At 43.1% G+C, this 18,104-nt stretch overlaps 1 protein-coding gene across 1 annotated transcript in view; it reads left to right on the top strand.

Annotated features, from left to right (window-relative positions):
• Positions 1-16,528, top strand: part of ankrd26 (ankyrin repeat domain containing 26) — a gene marked incomplete at its 5' end in the record, with an annotated part of 37,478 nt that extends 20,950 nt beyond the window's left edge. Inside the window, 9 exons of the mRNA XM_080002895.1 lie at positions 411-488; positions 1,780-1,914; positions 3,243-3,355; positions 4,512-4,653; positions 6,652-6,942; positions 7,993-8,228; positions 9,508-9,733; positions 14,994-15,039; positions 15,398-16,528. Coding sequence (XP_079859021.1) covers positions 411-488; positions 1,780-1,914; positions 3,243-3,355; positions 4,512-4,653; positions 6,652-6,942; positions 7,993-8,228; positions 9,508-9,733; positions 14,994-15,039; positions 15,398-15,522 — 1,392 coding nt within the window. The 3' untranslated portion in view covers positions 15,523-16,528. The remainder of the gene's footprint in view (positions 1-410; positions 489-1,779; positions 1,915-3,242; positions 3,356-4,511; positions 4,654-6,651; positions 6,943-7,992; positions 8,229-9,507; positions 9,734-14,993; positions 15,040-15,397) is intronic.
• Between the last annotated feature and the right edge of the window lie 1,576 nt (positions 16,529-18,104).

The following is an 18,104-nucleotide window of genomic DNA, read 5'->3' on the forward strand; positions in this document are numbered from 1 at the left end:
AGGCGTAGTCTCTCCGTGTGGGTTAACCTCTCAAAAAATCCTTTTCAATTTCAATTGTTGGAGGTGTCACATTTTGCAACATAGAAAATCAACCTAGACTAACTGTCCGGTTCAGCGGGACTACAGATATACAGAATGCTTGACCCACCTGTACGGCTTTGGGTTTTCCAGGTGATGGTTTCCCCTCATGTGTTTTTCTTTCGTCTAGCATGAACTTGGTGTGTGAGAGCCTTTTGTCCTGTCAGTATATAGAGCTGCATGATGCACGGAACCACTTCAAGCACTGATGAGCGCCTTCTTTATGTTTGATTCGTTTCTTAGCACTTTCCTCACCTCACAGAAATGTGTAATTTTGAAACCTTACCAAGCTGTATCATCTTCTCAAACATTTCTCTTTAATATTTCCTCAGGTCAGAGGCCGTTTAGAAGACTTGGTTACGAACCTTCAAGGCAGTAAGATGAATCTGGAAGACCAGTTAAACAGAGAGGTGTGTGACATGCTTTCTGATTGATCAAAGACATTTTTAGCAAGGTTTTATTTGGGCAATTTGTGTAATTTATTCTTTAAATATGAACTTGAGTAATGTTTTATAGTAAGGGTGCTGCGATGGATCGGCCACCGATTGTGATCGGCCGATATTCGCTCTAAATAGTGTGATCAGTATAAAGGCCCATCAGATGACGCGAGACAATTACTCTTTCCCCTTATGCACGGCACTGTTTTCCCATACATTGATTTATTTGTGGCGGCCCACCACAATATCAATACAGCCCACTACGTATAAATTTTCTATTTTCTTTCCTATGTCTGTGAATAGCACAGCACGTGCACACTAGAGCTTAGATCAGGCCCAAGAAAATCAGCCCGACACGAGCATGTGTACATTCTGTCCGAGCCCAAGCCCGCTTTAAAACCTAAATTTTCTTAGTAAGTCGGCTGTTTATAAGTAAACTCATTCAGAGTTGTTTCAATGACAAAAATCTCTCCATAATTACGTGCGGGATCTTGGTGAATAGCCTACTTCCACAAGAAAGACTCGCAACGTAAATATGGTGCCATAGGCAGCAAAAAACCCAACACTCACATTTCAAATCATAACCTTTGATTGACTGGTGATAAAAAAACACAATTGACACAAGGAATTAACAAACAGACTTTGCAGATTACAGAGAAATTTGAATGACAGAAATCCGTTCAGAATCACACATGGGATCTTAATGAGTTGAGTAGTTGAATAAATAATTCCACAGGATAAATGGAAGGCTTCAAATAGACCCAGTGACCGGTATCTGCCGGTACTGCTTCTATCGATCTGTGATCGGCCCCAAAAACCCTGATCCGAGCACCATTATTTTATAGGGCTGGGTATTGGATAGGATTTCCATACAAATGCTCACAATTAGGTTCGGTATAGATATACTGATATTTTATACATAATGAGAATCTCTACCAACTTTTCAGTTTACCATCTAATGTGCATTACAAAAATATTTTCAACGGATTATTGTTATGAAAAGATATAAAATGTATAAAATAGATAACTGAAACGCAATACTCACTTAGCAAATGTTTTATTTGACCAGTGTTTCAAAATAAATAAATATATTGCTCGAATTCGCTTTTGATATTAACATTTTCAAATTGATTCAGAAAAAACAATCAAATTGAATTGTACCTTTCAGACCTCACAATTTGACAATGTTTCCCTCAGATTAGTTGCCAGCTGATCATCTCTACAAAACCATATTGTTGAAACTTTTTTGTGCCCGTCTTCTCAGGTGCAGAAGCAGAGCTTGCTTTCCCACACGGCTCAGGACTCCAAGGCCCTGTGGGAGGAGGAGCTGAAGAACCGCTCCAAGCTCGGTCTGCGCCTCACCGAGCTGGAAAAGGAGAAAGGAGAGCTCAGTAGCCAGGTGACCTCCTCCCTTGAGATATTTAACCTTTCATTAAACCAGGCAGCTCTAGACAGGAAAATAGCGACTTGACATCAAAAGGAATAAGAAAAACAAGAACAAAAGACCTTCCCGACCAGACTTTAATATGAAGTGGTTGGCGCGCAGCCACCTCCGAACGTGGTGTGAGCGACCGGCTCTCACCACATTGAGGACGCATTGGATGCGTTTACACCTAGCATAAGACCTGTCCACTTGTGATCGGATCACCAAAGACGCATGTTAATGCCAGGCGTACACAGGGTCTAAATCCAAAGCTTTGCCCTTCAAGCTTGAGAGAGTGAGTGCAATACGTTACACATAAATAGTATAATATAAACAGTGGTAAATTGAGGATACATTCTCATCTCTTGATTTTAATACTTAATATACAACGTTGTTAATAATATTTTAATTAATGAAGCTACACGATAAATAGAAGGCTTCAAATAGACCCCGTGTTGATATCGGCACGATACTGCTTCCAGTGACTGGCCCCAAAAACCCTGGTCAGAGCACCCTTAGTCACTTTCTTTTCTCCAAAGTTTGCCTTTTGATTTGAACGATTTGTTTCTTTTTCATGGTCCCCTGGTGGGGATTTTCTTTCTCCCGAAGGTGTCGTACTTTTTTGTGAATGTTCATCATTGTCGACAGTTTACTGACCACAACTTGCTACTTTGCTTTATCTAATTCACCTGCCTCCCCCGCCCGTCCGTCCGTCTGTGGGACCATGGGGAGTGACGGACGGAGCTCATTCACATGCGTGCACAGAGAAGATGTACAGTATGTGGACGTATGACCGCAGAGGTGCAACAGCGAGGAAGCAGATGGAGGATTTTGACTTGGTGCCGCGGACGGTGATGCTCCAACGGCGCCGACGATGCGCTCGCTAGTGATGGGTTGCCCGTGATTGCTGCGCCAAAACAGCGTGTTTTTATTTTAGATGTTGGTTCTTTTATTTGAAGTCTTTTTATGGAACAAAGCTATTGCATATAGAACTAAACCGTGCGTAACGGGGACACTTTCTCCGTGATTCTCTCCCCGATCCCCCACTTCTCCATGCGCCATGCGCAGAAAATAATCATAACGAGTCGAAGAGTCGTGCCCCTTTCTTCCATCCCCCGCCCCCACGCTGTTTTATAGTTGTTTTATTTGGAGGAACGGGGCGCGGCTCTCCGTATTGCTCTCCACCATCGGGCTCATCAGGCAATTGCACTCAAAAACAGTAGGGGCGCCAAATACCAAAAGTTACATAGTGCTGCTTTAAGTGACTGTATGGGCTTTGAATGAATGTGCGGTCTGTCCTCCAGATGGAGATAGAGAGGAAGAAAGCCAAGAAGATGGCAGAGCACAAGAAGGCTATGGACATCCGGCTGGACCAGGAGATGAAGAGAAACACTGAACTCCAAAAAGAAATGTACAGGTGACACTTTACCTCCTCCTTCCCAGCTTCCTCCTCTCCTGTGGCAGACCACTTCCTGTTTTGTCCCTCCACGTGGATTCCAGTAGAGCGCAGCCATTCCCTGCACAAGTGGTTTTGATCTACCCCTCTGTGTTTCTGGTACAAGCATGCAAGTTTTTTTATTATTTCGCTATCTATTTCAGTGGCCATTTTCAAAACAACTTTCAATAATATCTAAGGAGACGGTCCTGTCTTTGACTTTTTTTTTTTTTTTGGTGGCCAGCCCTGATTAGGGCTGGGCAATATTAGGAAATTCAAATCACACAGACTAACAATATTACTTGGTACCTCAATATTAATAATTTGACGATATTGATCAATATAAGTACATTCACTAGATAGTTGCGCACAAGAAATAATTGAGGCAAAATCATCAGTATTGTGGATATTATGACCAAGCAGGTCAAGACGTCTATGCCCAGCTAGAACAGTCCATGAAGTTCAGAAAGTTGCTTTACTTAAATGTGATGACTTAATACCATAAAGACAACATTTAAGAATAATCAAAAACCCAGAAGATATCTTGGCTCATATCACAATATTGATATTATATCGATACATCACCCAGACCTAGTTCTGATCACATCCTTGATAACCACATGTTTTGGATGCACAGTTTAGAGCATCAAGATATTGTTTGTGTCATACTTGGAATCGCATAGTTTTGTCCGTTTTTTATTATTTCTAAACTTTTTTTTTTTTTACATTTTTCTCCCAAAAATGTTGTCCGATAAAGCCTACTTAGACTTTAATCTTATTACAGTAGGTACGGGAAAAGCAGAACTCAAGAGAATGCCATGGCGACTGTGGGCAAACTTAAATACTTTGACGGTACTTAAAAATCTGTTGTTTGTGCGGTGGCACATCCAGATGAGCAGAGTTCATGTCCTATCACCAAGCTCGTACCTGGCAAAATGTAACTTGTGAAATTACTCTGCTGGTTCTCTCTGCCAACCTGTCGGGCAAGTGAAGTAAGAACAGGCCGCTGGCACCAGACCGTGGCATAGTTTTATCGTAGTTGTCGTTACTATGTGTGAATTAAATTATTTTCTGTGTTAAGGCTTTTGTTTTTGACTTGAGATCAACTTGTTTGTTTTCCCACCTGTGTGGTTTTAAGGTTGCGTACTTTATTGAAGACGGCCAAGAGGAAGCTTCGGGAGCAGGACAATGGCGCGTCCGAGCTCGGCTCTCCAACGAAGAACCTGGTGGTGGACACCAGCAAGTACAGACTAGCGGGGGGCAGCGTAGGACTGACAAAGGTAAAAGTCTCACTTGTTTTACCTCTGTTCTCTTAGCTTTGTAGTCCTCTGAATTCTGACAAGATTACTGGGGAACATATATATATATATATATATATATATATATATATATATATATATATATATATATATATATATATATACACTACTCACAAAAAGTTAGGGATATTCGTCTTTCGAGCGAAATTTCAGGAAGAACCTAAAATGCACTATAACCTTTACAGGTGAACTTAATTTGACCTTCTCTAAACTTGTGAATGCACATGTCCAACTGTTCAATGTTTCAGTACTTTTTGCACAACTTGCTGTTCTCTAACAAGGAGCTGAACGGCAAAATTCACAACAGGTGTTTGATCCATGAATCGACCAATACATTTCCTGGTTCAATTAGAATTGGTATTTAAACAGTCCTCTTCATCATGCTGTTCACATTTTGACATCATGAGACCAAGACGACACCTAACAATTGATCAACAGTACCTCGCCATTGCGAGGCTTCAAACAGGATGTTCTCAGAGGGAAGTGGCCACTGAGCTTAGAGTGTCACAGAGTGTCATCAGCAGGTTGCAACAGAGATACAGAGACTGGAAGAGTCACAGAAAGGCATAGAAGTGGACGTCCTTTGGCCACATCCCACACTGATGAACGCTTCATTGTAAACAGTGCCCTGCGGAAGCAAATGATGAATGCCACTCAACTCCAGGCATATTAAAGGGAGTTGAGAGGCACCAAGTGTCACGTCAGACCATTCAAAACCGTTTACATCAGCGTGGTCTGCGTGCTTGACGACCTGCAAGGGTACCTGACCACACCACCAGGCACAGGCATCATTGTCTTGCATGGGCCAGGGAGCATTTACGCTGGACGAGGGACCAGTGGGCCTCAGTGCTGTTCTATGATGAAAGTCGATTCACGTTGAGCAGAAATGATGGCCACCAACGATGTTGGAGACGTCAAGGAGAGCGCTATGCATCAGCCGCTGTTGTCACCAGACGAGTCTGTGGTGGTGGTGGTGTTACAGTGTGGGCAGGTGTGTCTAGTCAATACAGAACTGCCCTACACTTTGTGAATGGTACAGTGATAAGGCCATACTACCTGAATAACATCATTTATCAAGACATTGTGCCCCTGCATGAACAACACAGGCCTTATTTCATCTTCATGGACGACAATGCTCCAGCTCATCGAGGTCGCATCATGAGGGAACGGCTGCTGGAGACTGGGGTACCTCAAATGGATTGGCCTGCACTTTCTCCAGACCTGAATCCCATATAAACCCTATGGGATCAGCTGAGTCGCCGTGTAGAGGCTCGTAACTCTGTACCCCAGAACCTCAATGACCTGAGGGCCGCCCTTCAAGTAGAGTGGGGTGCCAGGCCTCAGCAGACAATAAGTCGACTTGTGAACAGCATGAGACCTGGTTGTCAAGCTGTAATTGATGCTCAAGGGCACATGACAAGTTATTGAGACATTGACATTTTTTGTTGTGGTAAACCCAACGCTGTTGTTGGCTTTTGTTTCATTAAATTGTTTGAGATGAGGAAATCACCATTGCATGCTTCTACTTAAATGCCCTACTTTCATGATATAATATCACTGTAGCGTGAACTTTTTACATTTTTCATAAATTTCACCCGAAAGCCAAATATCCCTAACTTTTTGTGAGTAGCGTATTTTTTAGCTGTTGTAATGAGATAAATTCACCCAATATTGTAATATCTTCTTTTCAGCACAGCCCTCCAACTCTCTGAATCTACACAATGATAATTGCTACCAACCAGCTGACGTACATTTAGGAAATATTTCACAGCACAAATTCAGTCTAACACAGACATATAATATTTTGATTTATTTGTGACGATAGTGATAGGTAGGTTAAGCACATTATTTTGGTTTTGTTTGTTTTGTCCGCCGTACATTGCACCGCAATTGACATTTGATTTCCTATTCTACATTTGGGATGTCCCTGCCCTGTCCCTGTCCTCCTTCCATCACCAGGTGGAGGAGCTGATGGTGCAGCTGGAGAAAGAGGCTTGTCGTTGTAACCATCTGGAAAGGTTGAACGGGGAGCTGGAGGATCAGCTAGCCTCTCTGAAGAGCCTGGGTCGCAGCAACGAGCGGCTGGAGAAAAGCAACAGGCAGCTGGAGGACGAGCTGTCGGGCATGAGGCGCCACGTGGAGGCCGGTCTGATGGACCAGACCCAGGCGGAGCAGTACCGCCGTGAGGCCGAGGAGAGGGCCCGGCAAGAGATCCGGCAGAAGCTGGAGGAGGTTAACCTCTTCCTGCAGGTAGGACCGGCTCATTTTGGTGGCCCTATGTCAGTGGTCTCAAAAGTTAATGACCCGGGGGCCACTGGCCGGTTGTCTTCTCCGAGGGGGGCCTCGTTGCGCATCAAGGAAAAAACTGTCCTGTTTTTATTTTTATTTTTTATAGGTCACAATTTTTATTTCATATGTTTGTTTTATTAGGGTTTGAGCTTGCACTTATTATTATTATTATTATTATTATTATTATTATTGTTATTACTATTATTAGGGGTCCCTCCCGCAGGACCCCTTGTTATGTTCGACATCCCTTTATTGTTATTGTTCGGGAAAAATTCTTGGAATTTTTAAGTCTAAACCTATCTGGAAGATAGGTTTAGACTTAGTTGTATGAACTTAGTTGTATGAACCATGCTGTGAGAAAGACCTCATGGTTGAAGTGTCATCCAAATCGATCCACATACGGAGCAGATATTAGCGTAAAATCAAAGAACTTTCACCCAAAATATTCAGTTGGTTTTGGTTAGCCGACACGTCACCCGTCTTGTTCTAAAATGAACCAGATGAGATTTACAGTAAGACGCTTGAGGACGTCATCATATTCTTTAATATAAATGTACAGATTCCGAACGAGAATGTCCAGTTGGACAGTGTGCGGCGTGGACTCGGTCACTTTGTAGTCTTTAGAGATTACCAAACTATCGATTTACATGTGAATTTATAAAGCTTCTTACCTGGTAGAATTCATTCGATCCGTTAGATTGATATTTTAAATCCGTGATCCACATAACTTTGGTGTATTTATGGATAAAAAGAATAAAAACTATAAATGTTGTCGGCAAGTCCCTTAAACACTGAAATGTGTGTCTGAGTGATGCATTCAAGATCCAGTAAGGCGTCGGAAAAATAGAAGCCATGCAATGGTAATTACGCACAGCAACATAACGTTTTTCGTATTTCATGGAAACGTAACCTATTGAAAATGTAATACAAGGAAAACATAATAAATACAATTTTTTTTAAAACATAATAAATAACTGCAGTTTGGTAAATATGCAGATGTTTGTCTCCCAGACCCAGGCCGCCTCGCAGGAAGCACTGGATCAAATCAAATTGGCAAACGAGGCCAACCTGCGCTCCCAGCTGGAGCTAAAGATTCGAGAGCTTGAGTGCGAGCTGGGCCGGGCGCGCTCCACCCAGCAGGAGAGCCTCAGCCAGAGGGACTCCACCCGCTCCGAGCTGGAACGCTACCGCGATCTCTACACGGAGGAACTGCGCCTCCGCAAATCCTTAGCGGCCAAACTGGAAAGGTGAGCCTGCCGTGTCCTGTGCCAAGTTTAGAGACGTAAATTGGGATGCAGAAATGAACAGTAAACAGTACAGATAAATAGTACAAACAAAATACACATTGTGTGAGTAACCAAATTCTTCCTTCTCTTCTGGACTGTAGACTGCTCACCAGGTAAGGGGCGTTGAGTGTGGTATGCATACTGCTGGATGTACGGTGGGGATTAGGGCTGGGCGATCATCATCAATATTGTAATACGAGACAAGATACCCTGTGGGATTTTGGTTATCGTAACATTGTGATATAGTGCGATATGAGGTTGTCTTTAGGCTGCATTACAGTAAATAATGACATTTTCAGAGCTTCAGACTGTTCTAGCTGTTACAGTCAACGCCTGTTTGGTCATAATATCGACATTACTAATGATTGTTATTCAGGTATTTCTTGTGTGTAAATATCTCATGAAAGCAACAATAATCACCCCAAAGTATCCCCAAATTACCGATGTTGAGGTATTTGTCAATGAATAACTGATATATTTGATTTTGTCAGAATCACCCAGCCCTAGTTGGGATACTATATTATAGTCTATACAGTAGCGATCATAATGCATCGTAACGACTGGATGAAGCAGATTCAGCTCTGTTCTGTGTTGTTGTCTATTAAAGGACCAGCAGTTGTGCTGTGGTAGTAACTTGGAACATAGACAGTGTTTTATCCTGGATTATTTCAGATGATGATCAGCGGTCAGTTTTATCTGAATAATGATCGTTGCCAGGGGCAACCAGTTCTCCATCTGGTTTGACATCCCTTGTATCTCTGCCTACATTCTCTTGCTAAGACTCACTAGGGGAGAAACCTACGTAGATGGACTTGGCGAGGTGAATGTGGGCATTGATACCAAAATCCCTAGTGCCCCATTCAGCATGACTCACTTCATGATTAATGTGAAATAAATTGAACATTAATAACCATCAATAGGTTACATTTATGTGGGTCATATAGCGTGAATTTTTTGTAGTTAGTTTGCTATGTTGTTGCTGTGTTAGCTATTTGTGTTACTTTTTTTTGTTAAACCTGATATACACTTGTTTCAAATCTAAGTTCTGTGTCAATGTATTAATTTGTTTGGTTGGTAGCCGTGTAATAAATGGGATAATGTGGAGTCAGCTGGTCATTACCACAAAATAACCCCCTTCGAAGTAATAACCACCCTGTCGGGGTTGTTTTGCTGATAATAACCGACACACTGGCCATTATCCCTGACTTGATGAATTAACCACCGTGTTCTCCGTTTCTAGGGCCAACAACCGTCTGGCAGAAGCCAACGCCAAGCTGTTGAGCGAGCGCCATCGCGGCAAGTCGCTCATCGGCGGAAGCATGCTCAACGGCAGCCTGGGCGGGCCCTCGCTGGATGTGGGCTCCTACGGTTCGTCTCTGGGGCCTCTCGACCGCAGCCTGGGCCTGCCCCTCCACAACCCCATGACGGACGGACAGAGTGGCAGGGTGGAGGACTACCTGGCTAAGGTGAGCAATGCAGCAACACGCTCAGTTGATTTGTTTCTGTTGGGGCAGTTTTGGGCCATTTTATGAGTCAGCGCAACACCGCTGACTCATAACTCACAACTCCTCTTCATAGTGTCTTAATTTACAGGATGTGTTTGTTTGTTTATTTATTTTTTAGGCATGGTTGTCTGTTAGGGCTGGGTATTGGGCAGGATCTCACGATTTGATTTCGATCGAAAGGGATGTATGGTGCAATTCTATATCGATATATTGACATTTCATACACAATGAAAATTGCTACCAACTGTTACCGTTTACCTCCGACGTACATTACAAAAATTTAGCAAATGAAAGTAAATATTTCAATTAATTTGTAACTATGGTTTTATTTAATTTAAAGGGGACCTATTATGCTTTTTCTTATTTTCTTCCATATATATAATGTGACCATGTCGGATGTTTGTATTAGACGTGACCAAAGTGTCAAATAATGAGGTAAACTAATGACAAAGTAATCGTTTTGAGCAAAACGCTCAGGCTTCCAACCGCTCTGAACACTGGTTATTTCTACTCTCTACACGAGGTGACGTCAGCTCGTCACGGATTTCCTTATATGGTCATCTGCTCCATCCCATCCCCTGTGCGTATCTCGAATCAAAACCAATGAAAACAATTATTGTAGATGTATATGTTTATTTAATTTTATTTTCCGACATTTACATGAAACAATAAACCCCCGTGTCCGAGTCTTAGTGCATTGCTGTGCGGTGTCCGTGTCTCCCACTTTTAAATGCGGCCTTGTAGATCTAATATGAGTGAACCTGGATTGCTTATTTCTCGCCTCAAATTTGTTCTGAAACAGATATTGGTGGCCTGCTTAGGTGAAACTAGTGAAAGTTCGAGGTAAATAGAACGAAACTCTGAAGCTGTGCTCAAACCCCATTGGCTCACACATGTCGGAGCCTTGGGTGGGCGGCTCCTCCCACAAAAAAAAGAACCTGTTTTGGAACAAGCGGGTTATAGAGGCATGTTAGAATGGCTAGAATGCATCATCTGAGCGGTATTTTCAGGAAAAAAAACAAAAAAACGCCCCAGACATGTTTTGGGAACCTTAGAGACCTATGTTAACGTGGGTGAAAACGTAATTGGTCCCCTTTAAGCAGAAAATGGTTGTGTATCATCCAAACAACGTTTTGTTATTACAAATCACAAATTGTTCCTAAAATCAACAATGACTAGAATTGAAGTGAAGTGTCGGAGAATCGCCTTTTTTATTTTTATTCATTTATTTTTTTATATTTTTACCCATCCCTAGTATCTGTGACAAGCCTGTGAACATTGGTAGGATGTCATCCAGGGAATTATATCATTTTTAAGTGCTTTCATTTGCTATTTCAGATTGGAAAAAAACAGGACTTTATCAAACTGATTAAACCAGAACACTGGCTCGCTAAAATATTATTTTAACAGTTTCATTCCTACTCTAACTGCACGTCTAAGCGCTTTTATATGTTTCTTCCTCCTCCTCTTCTTCTTCTTCTTGTGCTTCGTTTCCCCGAGCTTCTTCTCTTTCGGGCGTTCTTCTCTAGCTGTGTCTCTGCAGCAGTGGCTTTGTTCCTAACCTCTCCTCTATTTCTCACTTCCCTTTAGCTTCTTGCCCAAAAATCGGTCTCTCGCCTCTCCTCTCGCCCGCCAGACTGGTGACCAGGTGTGTAGGTGTGTAGAGTGGCGTGGCCTAGCGGGCCAGCCTGCTGCCCCGTCTTTCCTCGTGCTTCACGGGGTTCCTACAGTCTGAGGAAAGCAGGCGAGGAAGCCGTTAGATTGAGAAACGAGATCGTTTCCAGGCATGAAATCCTGATCGACAGTCATATTTTGTCGCAAAACTCTTCAACCTGCCAACCCCCACGCACTTTGTGTACCTTTCATGCGATTCTTGGTCAAAATACGCAGGTGCGAAATGCCAGAACACAATCAGTTGACTAAAAAGCAGTACCATACGTGTATTCGGTATTTAAACTACAAACCTCAGATTGGACCAGATGCTACGACCTTGTGCTTGTGGGTTCTGTAACCCCTCTCCTCCCTCTTCACTCTCTCACCATCCACTGATCTGCAGCAGTACTTTATTTTCCACCGAGGCCTAACGCTGCATTGCTGGGGTGAAATGGGAAGCTGGGGATTAATAATCATAATGCTAACAGATAAATGCCCTAATGAGATCAATTTGTCTATATTGTTAGCCGTAGTAGTTTGCATACGGTGCGATAAGCCTCGTTCCACGGGGACGATTAAAAAAAAATGTGTTCGGGGCGAACAGATTTTCGCCGGGACGAAAGGGACGTTTGTATGTACAGTATGTGTAACTACCGCTTAGCAGATGACAAACTCAGCCAAGCGCTGGCTACATGCAGTTACTATAGTTACTATCACTGGCGGGTCCGGTCCATCTATCCCCTCCATCCATCCCCTTGCTGGCGGGACCTCGCAAATATGCTGTGCTGGTAACAGCTAACAGAGCTCATGTTGTCACACATGCCACTGGAAGGTGGCATGTGTGACAACATGACAAGGTTTATAAGATATCCATTTAACTGCTCGTTTATTACAACATCCAAAACTCTGTGTGCAATCCCATCTCAACTCTTTTTATGTACTCGACTGCCCTGACTCTAGGACCCCACGTAGACCCCCATGGTGGTCCTCTGACTGCCTAACTACAACTAACATCGCCTCACTGAAAATAAATTATAATTTATAAATTATTTCCAGTAAATACATGTACTAAAGTACTCCAGCTGAGCACAGTTTGGCGGTTAAAGTACTTGGATTTAGGGGCTACAGACACTTTACATCAGTGTTTCAGTTACATTTTACCAAACTTCTGTCATATATATATATATATATATATATATATATATATATATAAATATATATATATATATATATATATACACACACACACACACACACACACACTGTACACTGCTTTTGATAACAAATAGTGTCTGTAGCTGTTATTGATGACAACTGGTGCGAAAACATGTGAACTAAGCGTTACACTATTGTGGTATTCAAAATATTTCCCGAGGTTGGCAGGTCTGTCATCTTCAGACTCGACTGCAATTAAAAGACGTTGTCATCTCCTCGTCATTCCTCCGCCACGCCCTGGAAAAACCTTCAATCTTGCAATGTTTTTTTCCAGTCATTGCAAAGGCATGGCATATGAGAAAATTGGCCAAAATATCATGGAGGAAAAAAGAAAAGTTCATTCACTGTGCAACAAAATTCTTTATGGGGCGGGTTCACGGACACAGATTAAGCCCAATCTTAGACCAAATCATCTATGTCGTCAAATAATTTTCGATTTAATCTGGAGTAACTGAAATGGCTTTTCTTGTCCGAAAAATCTGATTTTCAGACAGAAGATTAGAGTTAACTTAGGTCTAAAACCACTTTCCCACTACACCAAAAACCAGGTAACACCCACCAACATCCGGGAATTGTCATCAGTGGGAAAGGTAAAAACCCGGGTTTCAGTCCTGGGACAAATGACCCTGCAGTCGACCCGGGTTTTAATCGGCTCCATTGCGCATTGAAATTCCAGACACTGCTGCATAAATAGCAGACAGAATGTCCGTTTATCATTCCATCATTTCATATCCCACTTAGAATCCAAAATTAATTATTTTTTTTGGCATGGGGGACCGTGAAATGTTGTGAATGTGGAGATCAGACCGCGTGGACCACAGCGGAGAACCCCCACACTCCCCGCCGGGCTCCAAGGCACTCCAGCACCACCCAAACCGGGTCCCAGCCCCCCGCCGCCTAAGGACTGGTGCACGCACCGTGCTGCTTCCACTGTTGTGTTGGGACGTTAATTTAATGATCCGATTTCTTCGAACGGATAGAAATATATATATATATATTTTTTTTGTTATTATTATTATTATTTTTTTTTTTTCAAGTTTTATGTTTGTTTAAGTTGCTGTCTCCTCTACTGTTTTTACTCCCAATCACACTGGAACCTGACAGTGGGAAAGGTGTGACGGTGAAGGTGAGATTTTGACGTGAAAACGGTATTCGTGAAGCTTAAATTAAACTTTTGGATTAATGGGCGCGGCCTCCAGGTCGACTTGGACAACCGAGAACATGGATGATCTGGACTAAGACCAGCACCAAGACCAGACAGAAGGAGCCGACTAGTCCTTCATCACCTTAGTCGAGGACTTCCTAGTCTACAACTAATTATTCTTAAATTAAGCAACTTCTCAGAAAGGCATTTTTAAATTCTGGATTAATTTCAGTAGGATTATCTTATTTAAATTAAATCCCGTCTGCGAAACGCCTCCCCCTAAATCCAGCAATATAAATTTTAGAATGAATACTCCTTCATCATATTTATTGAGAAAACCTGCTTCTCCGGGAACCCTCCGCCGGATGTTTTGGGCGATTGGACTGGCTAGAGATTGGCTGCAACTTTCTGAGGTCAGAATTTGGGAAGTCGGCGGTGAAGGGCGCTGTGCGTTGTCCCGCCCTGACGGGTTCAACAAACCTGCCGCGGAGAGTCAGGGAGACGGAGAACAGGGGAAGTGAAAAGACGCGAGTGCACAGGGTGTTTGTTTGTGAGAATGTTCTGCAAAATTGTTTAGTGAGGAGCATGGGAATCCTGCCAGAGGAATTTAGGAATGTGTAGGAACTTTCCATGGACTTTGTAGTTCACCATTTGTGGAAACAGATGATTCCTATTTTGGAGTCTGTCGTTTTCTCAAAATATGGATACACGACTGGTGTGTTGTTGTTTTTTTTTTGTATTTTTGCTTTGAAATTGATCAATACAACACTCAGCTTAGATAAGAGACACGACATGATGAATTATGACGTTCATATATTTGTAACAGGCTTATATCATAGAGTTGAGATTATTCAACACATTTACTAGAAATCAAATGAAAGAATCGTTGAAATGATCATGGAGATATTTTGTGACAAGCCGCTGAGCCTGTAGAGCCCTTAGTGAAGCAGCGTTGGTGCGGTTGCATGTTCTGCTGTTTTCCAAGATAAACTGCCTTCCATGTGGTTTATTTGACAGTTTTATCTTTTATTTAATGCTTGACATGAAACGTCATTTGTGATATTGTCATGTTTTGCCGCATGTTCACAGCCATAGAACTGGCCTTTGGTGTAACAATGTGTATGTTAGACCGATGAATAAATAACCTACAGTGAAACTTGCAACTGACGCCTGACTAAACCTTCCTCCCTGTTTCCTGTATCTGTCCAGATGCAGAGCGAATTGGACAGAAACATATCAAAGCAACTCGACAAAGGTACGTGACGTTCATAACGGGGTTTCTTTTTTTAAGACCTTTTAAGACACATTTTAACAATATTTAGGGCTGCGCTTTGTACAAATGACCCCTGTTATCGTTGCAAGTATGAGGCAGTAAGTGAACCAGATCAGTCTAATAACTCTTCCATGAGGGCAGTGAATAGAAACTGGAATATAATTAAACAAATAACAATTATTATAATTTTTCCCCACAGAACACATTTTAATTGTAAAGACCTTTTTTTAATGACTTTCAAGGCCCTGCAAGGCGCCCTGCTTTGTTTCTCAGTGATCTCCCGACTCCTCGATGGTGTCGTTTGCTCATTTCTGGTCCTCTGGCCCCTCGCTCTTAACAGCGGAGCTGGACGAGGGCCCCTCCCGCATGTCCCCGGTGGGCTCAGCGTCCCGGGCGGAGCTGGACTCCGTCAGCCGCGCCACCCAGCAGTACCTGGAGGTCCTGAAGAAGAACTACATGATCTGACGGCCGGCGTCCGGGCCCGAACGTCATCTTTCACGAACGACCCACCCAGAGTGTAACCCAGTACGACGAGTGGGTTCACCCACCGCGGCCAGCCCCGGCCCCGGCCCAGGGCCAACGCCACTGTTCTGCCATCACTACAGCTTCTAAACCCGCTCCCTCTGGCGTTTCGAGGGGCAAAGCGGACACAATGCACTTTGCACTTACCCACTCAGGAGCAAAACGGTGTGATGTTTTTATTGTCCTTGAAAAAAGTCTGTTAAGCCATAATATGAACCGTATTATCGGTGGGTACGAAGGGAGAGATTCTCCTGAATGATCGGTTTTATCTGCAGTCCGTGTGTATCTTTTAGCACAGTGTGTATATACGGTCGAGGTCTTCAGGGGTCTAACCCCCGACCCGGGACCCGCGCGGCTTCCGGTCCACGTGTTATTACGGCCAATCGGCCAATTCTCCTACCTTGGGTCCCGGGTCCGTGTCGTTATGTGTAAGACCCGAGGGGGTCCCAGAGGAACGTATGGAAGAGCTGCTGTGGAAAACCACTCGGTCCGGGTATTTTTATTTTTTTTCCTCTTATGTTTATTTTTATAAACGGCCTATTCCAAACGGTTCTCGGGAATTTCCCGAGACTGGGTCTCCAACATAGCCCTCCGCTATACAGTATGTAGAAATGTGGTTTAAACTACTTGTGATTATTCCAAGAAACTATGAGCTGTGTGGATGTATTTGTAATGGCTTGTAATGCCCAGATGTTGCGCTTGATCCGTGCTGTCCAGCGGTGCAACATCTGTCTTGGTCGGTTTCATCACACGTCGTCAGTCTCATGTTGTTTGTTGTTATGATGCTGTACTTAAATGAGACGACTCAAACTCTTTTTGTTTGTTTGTTTATTATTAGACAGTCATGTTGAAGGGGTCAGTTCTGCACTCACCAAAAGGAACATATCAGTATTGCTTCTTTCTGAAAGCTGATGCAGCATGATATGGAAGGGAACACTTCACGCCTGTGCAGAAGAGAGTCGCCAATGAAACCTCCGAAAACCCTGAATGACAAGATGGCTTCTGTTAAGTCGGGGCTGCCATAAAAAGTCAACTTTTAAACTTTTTAAATTGTCGAGTTTCGGAGTCACTGGTCTGAATAGTATTTATTAATGACGAGGTGGATAACGGCAAGTTATTGATTTGTCTGTGATTCCTAAACGCGCTGCGTCTCATTGTTTAATATTTATCGCTGGGCACTGCGGGATCGCCCCGCGCATCAATCTGATTCCTGACGCAATTATTTGGCGCACACTCAAGGCCGTGCACTCAAGGCCGCTCACTCCTGGATGAAATGCGATTTCCATCAATAATTCATGCACACCCATTTGTAACCCAGCCCTCATTAGCTAAGTTTGGGTCCCCCGCCGCCACCACCACATAAAGCTGGATGACGTGCGGCATCTTCGGAGCCGCTCCCCTCACTTATTAAAATCAGACAATGTGTTTACGATTGCCGCCGCCACCGCCCCCCCCCCCCCACCACACACACACGCGCACGTGTCTCTCCTCCCTTTGATCTGTCCTCTCTGTCAGCCTCAAATGTTAGATATTCAAATCTGGTTACATTTATTTTTGTTTCCTTTACAGCAAATGGGCACATCTGACAGACTGACTATTAGCTGTTTTATTATTTCTCTTTTTTTCTCCCATTTTTTATTTTATTTTTTTTTCCCCTCAAGTCGACGCCACTTCATAGGCTGCGTGTAAGCCCCGTTTTGATTGAGAAGGTTACGAACATTGTCGTTGAGATTTGGAGCGCGAGGAAATACAAATGGAAACAATTTGAAAGGAAAAGGTTTTTTTTTGTTTTTTATTTTATTTTTTCAAGACGCGACGTGCATTTAAAACAAACTGTTCATCAGCGGGTCACGCTGCCATGTCTCCGCCTGCCAGTCCAAAAAACAAAAGAAAAAGAAACGCCGCGTTGTTGGAGGAGCACAGGGCGGGGTTTCCAGCCCTCGCGATTCCTATTCGTAGCTTTTTTTTTTTTTTTTTTTTTGCAGCGAGGCCGCAACAGAAATGTTAGAACGCATATCTACGTTTAGCTTAATAAAAGGTTTAATTAAGATCTGTATCTTGTTTCATTGTGGCCTGGACGGCGCTGCCCTACTTCTCATAGTTATAATCTTGGGCTTTTTTTGAATTTGCTTCTGGATTTATCTCAATTTTATTTTTTTTTATCTCTAGTATATCAAGACTGAGGAAAAATACATCCAAGGCGAAACATAATTTCAGAGCTACCGGTCCACACATCGTGCTTCAAATGTACTTATGTACAAGGGAGGTGATGCTTTTTGGATGCAGCCATTAGGCCCGAGTGTTGCCATGACGAAATACAACAAATGGGATGGGGGCAAGCGGAACAAACATGAGTGTTTATTTGCTGGTGTTTGGTCGCCGTGCTCTAAATTAGATGTCACCGCCGTTCCATGTCGCCGCCAGAATTCAAATGTGTTGTGGGCAAAACAGACGCTTTGATTTGATTTCCTCGCTATGACACGTTTTAAATGAGCCTCTTCACTCGTCCCGGCGAGCTGACAGCG

The sequence above is a fragment of the Zeus faber genome, assembly GCF_960531495.2.
Source record: "Zeus faber genome assembly, chromosome: 6".
Taxonomy (NCBI): Eukaryota; Metazoa; Chordata; class Actinopteri; order Zeiformes; family Zeidae; genus Zeus; species Zeus faber.